The sequence below is a fragment of the Ranitomeya variabilis genome, chromosome 2, assembly GCF_051348905.1.
Source record: "Ranitomeya variabilis isolate aRanVar5 chromosome 2, aRanVar5.hap1, whole genome shotgun sequence".
Classification (NCBI taxonomy): domain Eukaryota; kingdom Metazoa; phylum Chordata; class Amphibia; order Anura; family Dendrobatidae; genus Ranitomeya; species Ranitomeya variabilis.
The window spans coordinates 485,982,566-485,996,916 of record NC_135233.1 but is presented as its reverse complement, the minus strand read 5'-3'; the positions used below and the strand labels follow the sequence as shown (position 1 = coordinate 485,996,916).

General features: G+C 41.2%; 1 protein-coding gene and 1 long non-coding RNA gene across 3 annotated transcripts in view; one reads left to right on the top strand and one right to left on the bottom strand.

Annotated features, from left to right (window-relative positions):
• ANO9 (anoctamin 9) overlaps positions 1-14,351 on the top strand; it is a 112,166-nt gene that overhangs the window by 56,254 nt on the left and 41,561 nt on the right. For both annotated transcript variants that reach the window (XM_077287862.1, XM_077287861.1), the window contains exons 6-8: positions 5,126-5,184; positions 12,790-12,875; positions 14,013-14,147. In XM_077287862.1, coding sequence (XP_077143977.1) covers positions 5,126-5,184; positions 12,790-12,875; positions 14,013-14,147 — 280 coding nt within the window. The remainder of the gene's footprint in view (positions 1-5,125; positions 5,185-12,789; positions 12,876-14,012; positions 14,148-14,351) is intronic.
• Positions 11,126-11,653, bottom strand: LOC143806882 (uncharacterized). Its single transcript, XR_013221584.1, has 3 exons — positions 11,521-11,653; positions 11,354-11,416; positions 11,126-11,263 (listed from the first exon to the last, which is right to left on the bottom strand). It is a non-coding gene; the product is annotated as an uncharacterized LOC143806882 (long non-coding RNA).

Here is a 14,351-nt window from a genome sequence, read left to right as displayed (position 1 = left end):
CACAGTTTTGTGCACCTCTGAAAAGCCGGACACCGCTAAACAGAGTCTGGAGTAACTCTGCTCTCTCATTAGGGAATGGATCAGTCAAGGATTTAATCTGAATCACGTGTTTGATATCTGCATAGAAATCCTGATGTAAGTGCTCAGCGTTGAGTGCAGGATAAACGTGAACTGATCCAACATGTTCTCTACCACAAAATTCCCCCACTAAAAGCTTCAACTCAACCCACCAAAAACAAGTCCCGCCTCTGGTTCGTCACCTGTTAACAGAAATATAGGGAGTGTTCAAGTTAATGGTAGCACAAAGATTTTGGAAAAATGACATGGCTCACACTAAGAGAAATCTAGCAAAATCTGCTCTCTTAAATTCAAATGCCACTCTTGATTCTGAGCCCCAAGATGTGCCTAAACCACAGTTAGCATTGACATGTTTGATACAGTTATATGAAAAAGTTTGGGCACCCCTATTAATCTTAAATTTCATTTTTTATAAAAATTGTTTTTTTTTTTTGCAACAGCTATTTCAGTGTCATATATCTAATAACTGTTGGACACAGTAATGTTTCTGCCTTGAAATGAGGTTTATTGTACTAACAGAAAATGTGCAATCTGCATTCAAACAAAATTTGACAGGTGCATAAGTATGGGCACCTCACCAGAAAAGTGACATTAATATTTAGTAGATTCTCCTTTTGCAAAAATAACAGCCTCTAGTTGCTTCCTGCAGCTTTTAATGAGTTCCTGGATCCTGGATGAAGGTATTTTTGACCATTCCTCTTTACAAAACAATTCCAGTTCAGTTAAGTTTGATGGTCGCCAAGCATGGACAGCCCTCTTCAAATGATCCCACAGATGTTCAATGATATTCAGGTCTGGGGACTGGGATGGCCATTCCAGAACAGTGTAATTGTTCTTCTGCATGAATGCCTGAGTAGATTTGGAGCGGTGTTTTGGATCATTGTCTTGCTGAACGATCCATCCCCTGCGTAACTTCAACTTTGTCACTGATTCATGAACATTATTGTCAAGAATCTGCTGATACTGAGAGGAATCCATGCATCCCTCAAGTTTAACAAGATTCCCGGTGCCGGCATTGGCCACACAGCCCCAAAGCATGATGGAACCTCCATCAAATTTTACTGTGGGTAGCAAGTGTTTTTCTTGGAATGCTGTGTTTTTTTGCCGCCATGCATAACGCCTTTTTGTATGACCAAACAGCTCAATCTTGGTTTCATCAGTCCACAGGACCTTCTTCCAAAAAGAAATTGGCTTCTCCAAATGTGCTTTTGCATACCTCAGCTGACTCTGTTTGTGGCGTGCTTGCAGAAACGGCTTCTTCCGCATCACTCTCCCATACAGCTTCTCCTTGTGCAAAGTGCGTTGTATAGTTGACCGATGCACAGTGACACCATCTGCAGCAAGTTGATGCTGCAGCTCTCTGGAGGTGGTCTGAGGATTGTCCTTGACTGATCTCACCATTCTTCTTCTCTGCCTTTCTGATGTTTTCTTGGCCTGCCACTTCTGGCCTTAACAAGAACTGTACCTGTGTTCTTCCATTTCCTTACTATGTTCCTCACAGTGGAAATTGACAGGTTAAATCTGAGACAGCTTTTTGTATCCTTCCCCTGAACAACTATGTTGAATAATCTTTGTTTTCAGATCATTTGACAGTTGTTTTGAGGAGCCCATGATGCCACTCTTCAGAGGAGATTCAAACAGGAGAACAACTTGCAAGTGGCCCTTTAAGTAGCTTTTCTCATGATTGCATACACCTGACTATGAAGTTCAAAGCTCAATGAGGTTACTAAACCAAAAAAAGTGCTTTAGTAAGTCAGTAAAAAGTAGGTAGGAGTATTTAAAACAAGAAAATGATAAGGGTGCCCATACTTATGCACCTGTTAAACTTTGTTTGAATGCAGATTGCACATTTTCTGTTAGTACAATAAACCTCATTTCAAGGCAGAAACATTACTGTGTCCAACAGTTATTAGATATATGAAACTGAAATAGCTGTTGCGAAAAAAATAATTTTTATAAAACATTAAGCTTAAGATTAATAGGGGTGCCCAAACTTTTTCATATAACTGTAATAACCTAGTGAGGAGAGACAATTTAATTTACAAACGCATAGCTCCAGAAGCACAAGCTGGGCACTACAATGTACTGGGCACTACAAATGCATATTTTCACTCTGCACCTTCCACTGCGTGTGTTTTTCTGGAAAACACTACACCCATAGATTAATTCCCAGAGGGGTGTATGTAAATTCCAATAAGGGGTCACATGAGAGGTGGGTTTCCACTGTTTAGGCACATCAGATTCTCTGCAAATGGAGTACACAAATTATTCTAGAAAAACCTGCACTGCAAAAATCAATTGGTGCTCTTACTCTCCTGAGCTATGTCATGTGGCTGAACAGTACTCTACAGCCACATATGGGGTATTTCCACGTTCAGGAGAAGTTTTCATTTCCGCAGCCCAATGTTACACAATTCTGTGGATTTAAAATGCTCAATACATCCCATCACAACATTTTGTGAAAAAAAGCTTTCATTTTTTTCCTGCCACATTGCTTTAATTCTTGTGAAACACCTAAAGAGTTAATAAACTTCTTGAATGTGGTTTTGAGCACTTTAAGGGGTGCAGGTTTTAAAACAGTGTCACTTTTGGGTATTTTCTCTTACATATGCCTCTCCAAGTCACTTCAAATGTGATGTGGTCCGTTAGAAATGATTTTGTAAATTTTGTTGGAAAAATGAGAAATTGCGGATCAACTTTTTACCCTTCTAACTTCCAAAGAAAAAACATTGTTTCAAAAATGATGGTGATGTAATGTAGACATGTGTTAAATGTTGTTATTTTTGTTTGACATAGCTCTCTGGTTTAAAAGCATACAAATTAAAAGTTTGAAAATTGTGACATTTTCTAAATTTTCACCAAAATTCCAATATCTTCACAAGTAAACACAAAATAGATCAACCTAAATTTACTAGTAACATAAAATATAGTAAGTCACAAAAAATATTGCAGAATCACTGGGATATATCAAAGCGTTCCAGAGTTATTCCAGTGCAGCGCCCCAGAGTCCTGGTCGTTGCAGTAATGTCGTTGCAGTAATGTCGCTCTTCCACCAGGGGGAGTGATATTACGTCTGATGGTACTAAAGGAGTTCACCTTGCCATGTATCACAGTCACACACTACACTTCACACTCCAGTCCACCAGGGGGAGCCTTGCTTCTATCTATTAGGCCACTCCTCACACACGGGTAAAACTGGTGGGTTGGATAGGAAGTTAGGCAGAAGCTACCTGGGTTTGACCCACAGAGGACCTGTCAGGCAGACAGGGGGAAAAGAGGAACATCTGAGCTGCAGACAGAGGGTCCCTGTCAGGGGTGGGATCCTGGCAGAGACCAAGCACGAGATGGAACGTTACGGAGCTGCGGCAGCATCCTAAGAAAGGACACAAAGCGAAGTATATTGTGGAGAGTGACAAACGAAGTCACATCACAAGGAGATAAAACCGGGAGGAGCTCTGCCCCAAGATCGGCAGCCTCCTTCTGAGGCGTGTAGCCGGTGGCCAGAACACCGAGGGAGTAATAGGCTCTACGCATTACTTCAGAGACCGGCAGGACAGTTGATTCCAAGTTGGCTGCCCGACCTTAATACCTATGAAGACACGGAGGCAAATTGTGGGAGAGGGGCATCACTAGGGTCCCTATAAAATAGCTCCAGGCCTACCCCGTCATACGGGTTGTCCTATCCATATCATCTGGGGGACAGAGAGAGAGAGAACATCAGAAACATCCATGAAAGTTGTGAGGACTATCCCGTGGTGCTCAGGGAGGTACTACAACACACAGGTGCTAGTAGGAAGGCTTCTGATTTCCACTTGGATAAGGGAACTCTGGATGTGCCTTCGGACCGGCCGGACTCGGCCTGCCCTGTGAACGGTACTCTGGACTGTGGACTCTGAAGTCTTCAGTAAAAGGTAAAGAGACTGCAACCTTTGTGTCCTCGTTATTAATTGCGCCTTACGACGTCCACCATCACCACCTACACATCTGGGAAGCCCTGGGGACATACTTCACCTGTGGGAAGGTACACCATCTAGCTGCCATTCTATCACCCCAGCGGTCCCCTAGCAGCGTCGTTCACCCTGACCGAATACCACAGGTGGCGTCACGAACACCGTACAACCAACTACACATTTAATTGGACGCCCCTCAGAAGGGCCACGGACTGGGTCGGGCCACCGTGACATCCCCAGAACCGAGAGAGATAGACCCGGTACCGAGTACCCCATTGCCCTACACGTGGGGGCGATCCACCCACGTTAAATGACACTAGTTAGAATTGTAAAATGTGGCCTGGCCCGGAAGGTGAAAACAGGTTGGAGGGTGAAGGGGTTAATGGCTGATAATTACCCACACTGGCAAAATTTATGACAATCAAAAAGGCACCACTTTATAAAAATTGGAATATTTTCAGGTAGGCAAAACATCTTTTGGTGTCTACCTTGAGAAAAAGTTTCTTCCCATTTTCTCTTACTTCAGTTAATGAATGTCGGATGGATGGATTTTAAATGTCCACAACTGGCGTAAACACAATAACTAATGTAAATGATAACTTATTACAGTGGACAAAAGAAACACATGTACTACCAAACTTGGCTCTGCTACATCTGAACCATCAAACGTTCTCCAAAATTGCATGTTACTCTCTACATCTAGTCCAGTGTTATAAAATTTGGACCTTATATTGGATTTGCTTAATGGAATGACTATAAATCATTGATGTAACATGTTGATAAAATGGTTAATCTATGACACTTCAGTCTCTTGAAAATAGATATAATCCATATTTTCTAATTAAAAATATATTTAAAATAACATGTAAATAAGGCTCTCAAGCTGGGAGTCGGGAGACCTGCGGCCAGTCCATGCATTGTGCTCCGATCTCAGACTGATTTGCACGGACGTCTGAATGTGCCTTTAATTTTAACATTTCATCTGTTTTCCTCTGAGGCCAGGTTCACACACACTGTAATTAATGCATAATGGTTTTCATTTTAAATGCTTCCTATATCAATTGCTCTACTGATCGGGATGTCTTTCTGTTTTTCAGAGACCTTGGATGATTTAATAAAAGTTGGAGCTTTTGAAACCACGTTCCCATTACATGCTGTGAGTCTCTGTAGGGCTTTTTATGTTTTATAATTGTTTTTATTTGTTTTATAAATTATATATGCCTCCCTGGGCATGTGCAGTGCACCAATGAAGCTTGGAATTGTGAACCCGACTTACTTCACATTGTCAGGGAGGCACAGACTTTCAAAGAGCCAGCATTGACCCCACTCTTGTAAGTCATAACAGTCTCGCCCACAGGGGCACGATAACATGATTAGTTGGCCGATCAGTCTGTAGACAACAATGCCCAATGATTAGTCACCTGTTATGATCCTGGTGGCAAGGATCGCAAACTGACCTGCTAAGTAACAGAAATCCTTAGGACAAGCTCTGGGGATGTGGGAGCTATACTGACCGCAACCCTGATTCTATCAATACACAATATAGGCAGCCGTGGAGCGTTACCTAAACTCCTAGACGCCTCGTCACAGCCTGAGAAACTAGCTACCCCTAGAGAGAAAGCAAAGCCTCACTTGCCTCAGAGAAATCACCCCAAAGTTTTAGACAGCCCCCACAAATAATAACGTGAGTTAAGGGGAAAACACAAACGTAGAAATGAAAACAGGTTTTTAGCAAATGAGGCCCGCTAACACTAAATAGTGAAAAGACAGCAAGGGATCTGTGCGGTCAGTATAAAATGCTATCAAAAATAATCCACGCAAAGATTACAAGAACCCCCACACCGACTCACGATGTGAGGGGCGCAACTCTGCACCCCAGAACTTCCAGCAAGCGAGAATATTACATATAAGCCAGCTGGACAGAACTTCTCATATACAGAGAAACATTTTCAAGGAAATAATGAGCAAACATGAACTAGCAAGACTTAGCTTCTCAGGAGGAGACAGGTCACAAGGAAAGTCCAGAGAGATCAGAACCAGTACTGAATACAACGACAGCAGGCAAAAAGTGAAGGTCCAGGTGGAGTTAAATAGAGGCCAGACTAGCAGAAAACGAGGCAGCTGGATTCCAGCTACAGACCCGCAGTAAGCACTAAAGGCCACCAGAGGGAGCCCAAGAACAGAACTCACACAATACCACTCATGACCACAGGAGGGAGCCCGAGAACAGAATTCACAACAGTCACCCTCTAATTATCCGAGGCCAACTTATAAAAATGATTTTATGGTGTGGGACAAAGCAATTAACCACCAAAAGAGACTTATTTGAAAGTATATTAAGGGTTGAATAAAGACATAGGGTAGTTTGGGGGAACTGGGGAAGGTGACAGAAACCCTTTTAAGAAGATTCTTTAAAAAATTAATCCTCTGGTCTACCCATAGTTACTTTATGAACACAGGGATCAAATCAAACTATGAATGTAACTGTACATGTTTATTGTCATTGACAGCAAAATCAAGCTTGGTGAACATCTGGTAACCTGGCTGGTCTGAAGACGTGCTTCAGCTCCAGGATTGTCTTTTCCCCTTACACACTGAGCTGCTAAACTGTCAGCACTCACTCTTTGCCTCTGTTCTCTAACATCAGGCTCTCACCCGTCTGCAATGGGGTATCGCACACATGTCCTTGCACCAAGCTACTTCCCTACTTCTCCAACTTGCTCATCTTCCTCTACTATTCCTCCTCGTACAGGATGTAAAGAGGAGGAAAGTCTGCTAGGAGTTGCAGTCCAGGACAGTGCAACAAAAGAAGCATTAAAGTCTGCTGCTGTGAATGTCTCTGTACACTTAGTTCCCAATGCAAGTGTTACACATGTCATGTAATAGACAGTAGACTACACTATATACTATTAGTATTAGTGTACATTATACCCTATTATTTACTGAGCTCTTATACACCTACACAAGTTGCACATAAGGTATATCTACCACTTAGGTTCCCTTTTAAAGAGGTTGTCCTGGAGACTTCACAATGTGCGCATGGTCTGCGGCACAGACATATAAGACCGGTCACACCAGCGTTTAAAGTTGTGCTACATACACGGTATACACAGCCACCAGCAGGGATGGACAAGTGCACAAGTTTGCAGGAACACTTCATTGTTACAACAAATTCATGTATTCTTTGGTGGCTGATAGTGGGCATAGCTAATGGCCACATGCAGCAGCGTGTTTAGGCTCACATGGTGAGCTGGATCCTCTAAGCCTCAAGTCCAGGTGGACACATGGACCTCAGATGTTGGTGCAGCAAGCAGGGGAAGAGGACTTAACACTCAAAAATTTCAAGAGCAGCAGAAAGGATTAAGTGAAACAAAGCAGGGCTGGAAGCAAGTTAAAGCACAGTATGCACAGAAGGTAGAGCACACAAAGCAGAAGTCTAAAGGCTCAATCCTAATACACAGGTGTGTGTGTCCTAATAGGCTTTAAATAAGATTAGGGAGATGATGTCACTGAGCCATGCTGGCAACCTGAAAACCCGATGCAGAGCACAGCAGAGGGCATCAAACCAAGGTGAAGGAAGCAGAGCCCGGGATACCCGGACAGATTTGTAACAAGCCGCACAGTGGGAACCTAACCTTACGCAAAACTTACCACAATTTAAAAAAAAATACATAAATGATGATTTGTGCTGGTCATTCATACCCAGTTGTATTGACCCAAATCCCAATAATTCTTAGCTTGAAGCCACAATTAGAATTTCAATGGTGAATGAAAGTTCAGCAAGGCAACTGAAATGTAAAATCGCCTTTAGGACACCACACTGAATAATATGATTCAATAGGGATGTTCAGATGACATTTTTTTCACACAGAATGAGTTTCCATGTAAAAAAGATCACAGCATGCCCTATTCTATTTTGCGCATTGGATAAGAATCACCTATAAAATTGTAGGGCATCCAGCACCCGTGAATGGATAAAATCAATGTTTATTCCAAAATTGTTAAAACCATCTTCATCGGTGTACATTTCATAAAAAGATTAGGCAAAAGGTCAATAAGACATGGGCGTTATTACACGTTTTGAAACTTTAAACTCCTTGGTTTTTAGTCATAATAACCATTTGTGTGTGATAAAAGATCTATTCTCTTTGGTGTATCGGATGAGCATAACCTTTTCCAGTCTATCAGTGCACAATGGGATTCCATACAGATCATCTGTGTAGCATCCAATTTTTACAGATACATTGCTTTTATTAACCTAGGAAATTATATTTTGGTAATGTACCTTTTAAACGTTGATGTCATAAAACCGATGTCACATGGATGACAACATTAATGAAAATCGACTGAGTTTTATGGATGAAATTCAGACAATTTTTCATATCCTCATCTGACTCTGGCCTAAGGCTGTGTAGTTGGTGTTTTACAGGACCTGCAAGCTCTTGTTACTTTCTTTTTAATGGCTTGCTTGTATGAGACTTTCTGATGGGAGGGATTAGACAGAGATTGCAGTAGGTCCATTAAAGGATCACTCACCTCAAAGTACAGGTTGGATAATAATAAGCAGGTCTAATAATAATTACAGATATTTACTCAATTTGTTCAGAATGTGGGGAATGAGACAATATTAGAGTAATAATTGTGTAGGGTGTTCTTTTACTATAAGACTGCACCCTGGTGTATTTATGAATTGTATTAAACTGGCAAACTTTTGGATTTCATTTTAAAACCGTTTTTTAATTTTAGATTAGTGTCAATATTTTCTTCCAGCAAGCTTTGCTCAATACGAGGAGATCAAGTTCTCTTCTGTATATAGCCTATTACTGGGGAAACATTTAAGGCATGCAAAACGGCTGTTCAGATTCCCTGTAATATGTGCTTAATCTAATCTAATAATATAATTTTTATAATTTAGAAGGTGTCTTCCTGTCCTTGGTTGGGAGAGTTGACCATTTGTTACAAGCAGTCACGCTCCTTGGGCCAAATCCTCCTTTCTATAGCTACACACGAGAAGTGGCCAGCTGGTCTGCAGTGTGCAATTTGTTGGAAAAAAAACTTCTCTCCCCTACAGTCAATGAAACTTTTTGTTTTCAAATTTGTTAACAGGAATATGAAAAATTATAGAACCTATGTAGTGAGTAATGTAAGCTGGAAAGATGAGTAAATGGAAGGACGGTTGATTGGATGCAAGGATAACAAAAAGTATAAAGGGATGATTGGACACAGTTTAATATACAGTTATATGAAAAAGTTTGGGCACCCCTATTAATCTTAAGCTTAATATTTTATAAAAATAGTTTTTTTTGCAACAGCTATTTAAGTTTCATATGTCTAATAACTGTTGGACACAGTAATGTTTCTGCCTTGAAATGTTTATTGTACTAACAGAAAATGTGCAATCTGCACTCAAACAAAATTTGACAGGTGCATAAGTATGTGCACCCTTATCATTTTCTTGTTTTATATACTGCTACCTACTTTTTACTGACTTACTAAAGCACTTTTTTTGGTTTTGTGACCTCATTGAGCTTTGAACTTCATAGCCAGGTGTATGCAATCATGAGAAAAGCTACTTAAAGTGGTCACCTGCAAGTTGTTCTCCTGTTTGAATCTCCTCTGAAGAGTGGCATCATGGGCTCCTCAAAACAACTGTCAAATGATCTGAAAACAAAGATTATTCAAAATAGTTGTTCAGGGGAAGGATACAAAAAGCTGTCTAAGAGATTTAACCTGTCAATTTCCACTGTGAGGAACATAGTAAGGAAATGGAAGAACACAGGTACAGTTCTTGTTAAGGCCAGAAGTGGCAGGCCAAAAAAAACATCAGAAAGGCAGAGAAGAATGGTGAGATCAGTCATGGACAATCCTCAGACCACCTCCAGAGAGCTGCAGCATCAACTTGCTGCAGATGGTGTCACTGTGCATCGGTCAACTATACAACGCATTTTGCACAAGGAGAAGCTGTATGGGAGAGTGATGCGAAAGAAGCCGTTTCTGCAAGCACGCCACAAATAGAGTCAGCTGAGGTATGCAAAAGCACCTTTGGAGAAGCTAATTTCGTTTTGGAAGAAGGTCCTGTGGACTGATGAAACCAAGATTGAGTTGTTTGGTCATACAAAAAGGTGTTATGCATGGTGGTAAAAAAACACAGCATTCCAAGAAAAACACTTGCTACCCACAGTAAAATTTGGTGGAGGTTCCATCATGCTTTGGGGCTGTGTGGCCAATGCCTACACCAGGAATCTTGTTAAAGTTGAGGGACGCATGGATTCCTCTCAGTATCAGCAGATTCTTGACAATAATGTTCATGAATCAGTGACAACGTTGAAGTTACGCAGGGGATGGATCTTTCAGTAAGACAATGATCCAAAACACCGCTCCAAATCTACTCAGGCATTCATGCAGAGGAACAATTACACTGTTCTGGAATAGCCATCCCAGTCCCCAGACCTGAATATCATTGAACATCTGTGGGATCATTTGAAGAGGGCTGTCCATGCTCGGCGTCCATCAAACTTAACTGAACTGGAATTGTTTTGTAAAGAGGAATGGTCAAAAATACCGTCATCCAGGAACTCATTAAAAGCTACAGGAAGCGACTAGAGGCTGTTATTTTTGCAAAAGGAGGATCTACTAAATATTAATGTCACTTTTCTGGTGAGGTGCCCATACTTATGCACCTGTCAAATTTTGTTTGAATGCAGATTGCACATTTTCTGTTAGTACAATAAACCTCATTTCAAGGCAGAAGCATTACTGTGTCCAACAGTTATTAGATATATGAAACTGAAATAGCTGTTGCAAAAAAAAACAATTTTTATAAAACATTAAGCTTAAGATTAATAGGGGTGCCCAAACTTTTTCATATAGTAAATTGTAAAAAAGTCTCGCACTCAACTTAAATCTGATAGATTTATTGGTACTAAGGTAGCACTGGAAACGTTTCAGCTCTTATCGAGCTTTCATCAGTCACTACAACATTTGAAAGAAAGAAACTCATAAAATACAATGTGCAAAACAAAAAAACATATAAACCAAAGTATATACAGCTTTCCACAAGAGTTTAACAAAAGCCAGAATCATAATTATATCATAAGTATAGTATTGCAGAGGGTATACACTTATACATTCTCGCTCGATACATTGCGTGATTAATAGAGAAAACACACATACCGTGCTGTGCCTTATAGTGTGTCAGACGTGTCCTTATTTAGAATGCAGATCATGCATGATGCCTAGTGTAGCATAGAGAGAAGATAAAGTTTTATAGTTGTATAATAAGGGTCTCTGATGTTATGACTAAGACTAAATGGGGTTATACTCACAGTCAATGACTGCTACTAACGATTGCAGAGGTGATTCAATATATGAGGCAAGATGCTTCAGAGCTGTGGGATAATAGCGGCAGGGGAGAAAAAGGTATATATAAATACCCATTTTTGTGGTTATCACAGGTTGTCATATTAGGGTAACCCCCTTCTGTAGTAATTACCTTATATGCGTCATAGGTATAGTAGACCCAGTGTTAGACAGTTTCTTACATAGGCACTAGAGGAGAATGCACCAGTAGCTTGTGAGTGCATATAGTGCTATTTGCATATATTGTGTCAGAGCTTAAAAGGTCATACCTGGGGAAGGGAAGCCGCCTGGATATATATATATTTATAGGGGCTCTCTCTAGTCACGGTGGCTAGGCCCGGTCCGTGACCCTGCTGAGGGGCGTCCAGAGGAAGTTGAGAATGCGATGATGTTGTGGTGTGGTGCAAGCCGCGGTGAATAACGAGGACACAGGGGTGCAGTCTCTTTACCTCTTTACTGAAGGTCTCAAGGTACTCAATCCAGAGCACTGTTAACAAGGCTGTCTGAGACTGGCCGGTCCGATGGCACATTCGGAGTTCCCTTAACAGGTGGGAATCAGTGTCTACCTTCTAGCGCCTGTGTGTTGTAGTCCTTCCCTGCTGAGCACCCAGGGATAGTCCTCACAACTGCTGTGTCTGTCTCTGATATTCGTTCTCTCCGTCCCCCAGGTGATATGGTTAGGATGCACCCGTATGACGGGGTAGGCCTGGAGTTCTTCCGGGACCCTAGAGTCGCCCCTCTCCCACAGCTGCCTCCGTTGTCTGCTTAGGTGTTTAAGTGAGACAGCCAACCTATAATTGGCTGTCCGGACGTGGTTTGAAGTAATACTTGTAGTCTCTTACTTGCTCGGCGTTCCGGCCACCGATTATTTGCGCCTCAGAAGGATGTTGCCTCGATCTTACAGCACGACTGCTTCTGGTTCTCTCGCCTCTTTGCTGTATTCCCGTTTCTTACTTCTTGTCTTTACTTAGGAGTCTGCCAGGATCCCATCCCTGACAGGTCCTCTCTCTAACTTCTCCCAGTTGCTTCTCCCTGTCTTCTTGTCCAACCCCCAGTTTTACCAGAGTGTGAGGAGTGGCCTACTAGATAGAACCACTCCCCCTGGTGGCCGGAGTGTGAAGTGTAGTGTGTGTGATACCTGGTCAGGTGAACTCCTTTAGTGCAATCAGACGTACCAACACCCCCCTTAGCGGCGGAGCATCAGTACTGCAACGACCAGGACTCTGGGGCGCTGCAAGTTGGTAGCACATTTCTAGAAGGAAAACCAGACGAACAGCACAACAGAGTTCTAACAAAAGATGCTCCAGAATTTTTATATAAAAGACATGTCAGGAGTCGTAACTGGCCCTCTCTAACCTCTCTCTGTATTAAGGTGCATCATTTATTTCTCTCTATTTTACAGCTTGAAGAAACAACTGGTAAAAATCTAAAGGAAAAATGGGCAAGATGGCGGGATGTCATTTACAGGCAGCCAGTGCCACAGATCAGGTAATTTGAGGGTGTTATGTATTATCTTCACATCATCATTGCAGTCTCACAAACACCATTATTATTAATTGCATTGTATAATATATGAAAAATACAGTGCTTACCCCATTTTCCTAGCATTTAAACTATCCAAAATATATATATAATGCTGCTCCACTAATAGCCAGTCTCCCTGGTTTACTTTGCCCACCAAAATATTACTGTGCTAAAGTTATAAACAGTTGTGGAAAAATGCTGCAAAGCAAGAATGCTCTCAAAAATAGGGGTGCTAATAGTTTATTTTTATCGATTCACAAAATAGAACGTAAAGGAACAAAAGAAAAATTTATATTAAATCAATATTTGCTGTGACCGCCCCTTTGACTTCAAAACCACATCAAAGCATCAATTCTTCTAGGTACTTGTCACTCACACGCAGTTTTTTAAGGCTTTGGGCAGGAAGGTTGTTCCAAACATCTTAGAAAATTAACCTCAGAACTTCTGTAGATGTCACTTGTGGAAATCCTTTTGTCTCTTCATGTAATCCCAGACAGACTCAGTTGATGCTGAGATCAAGGATTTTAGGGGGCCATATCCAGAACTCCTTGTTTTTTGGGTTTTTTTTACACTGTGGACAGTTCTTATTGACCTTGGCTGTATGTTTGGCATCGTTGTCCTAAGGCAAAATAAATTTGGAACCAATCAGAATGGCACAGATGCTGAAGTGGAGGATTTTTTTATTTAAACAAGGGAAACAGCATTGTAAGAAAGGGTTGTCCAAGGAGTGACCAACACAGGGCTACCACAAAGAATATTGCAACAAGTACAGCGCAGAATTATGGAAATATATTTCAAATACAAGTTGATAATGTTGCAATACAAGGTCCAATTTTTTCCTATTTTATTCCTATTAAAACCATCAGAAAAATAATTTCTCCATAGTTAATCAGACACACACTTTTATGATCGCCGTATTATGGTTCCGTATTACTTAACGATTGCATAGCGTTACAATATATCGGTATGCATTATGACTTTTGCCATAATTTCTCAAAAACACAGAACATATGTACATGTATGATATACAACCTTACTTTGCTTTATATTGCCTTTAGTTCTCGTGTCATGTTGATTTAAAGTGGAACCTTTCTTTTGCAGAGAATATTTTGGAGAGAAGGTGGCGCTATATTTTGCATGGCTTGGGTGGTACACCCTCATGCTGGGTCCTGCAGCTCTTATCGGAGTAGCGGTCTTTTTTTATGGGTTTGTGCATTTCAATTCCAGCAAAATCAGGTAAGGCTCACTGACATTTGTTTTACATTTATATCAAACTAAAGTCTTAGCAGTGTCTGTGAAGGCATAGACGTGGTTCATTAAAGTGATATTTACGGGATGGATGCAAGAATATGGATTCTTGCTGCTGTAGAAGGAAGCCTGCTTTCCTCAATGTTTAGCTACTTTGGGTTATGTTCTCACGGTCAGTAAATGCTGCAGGTT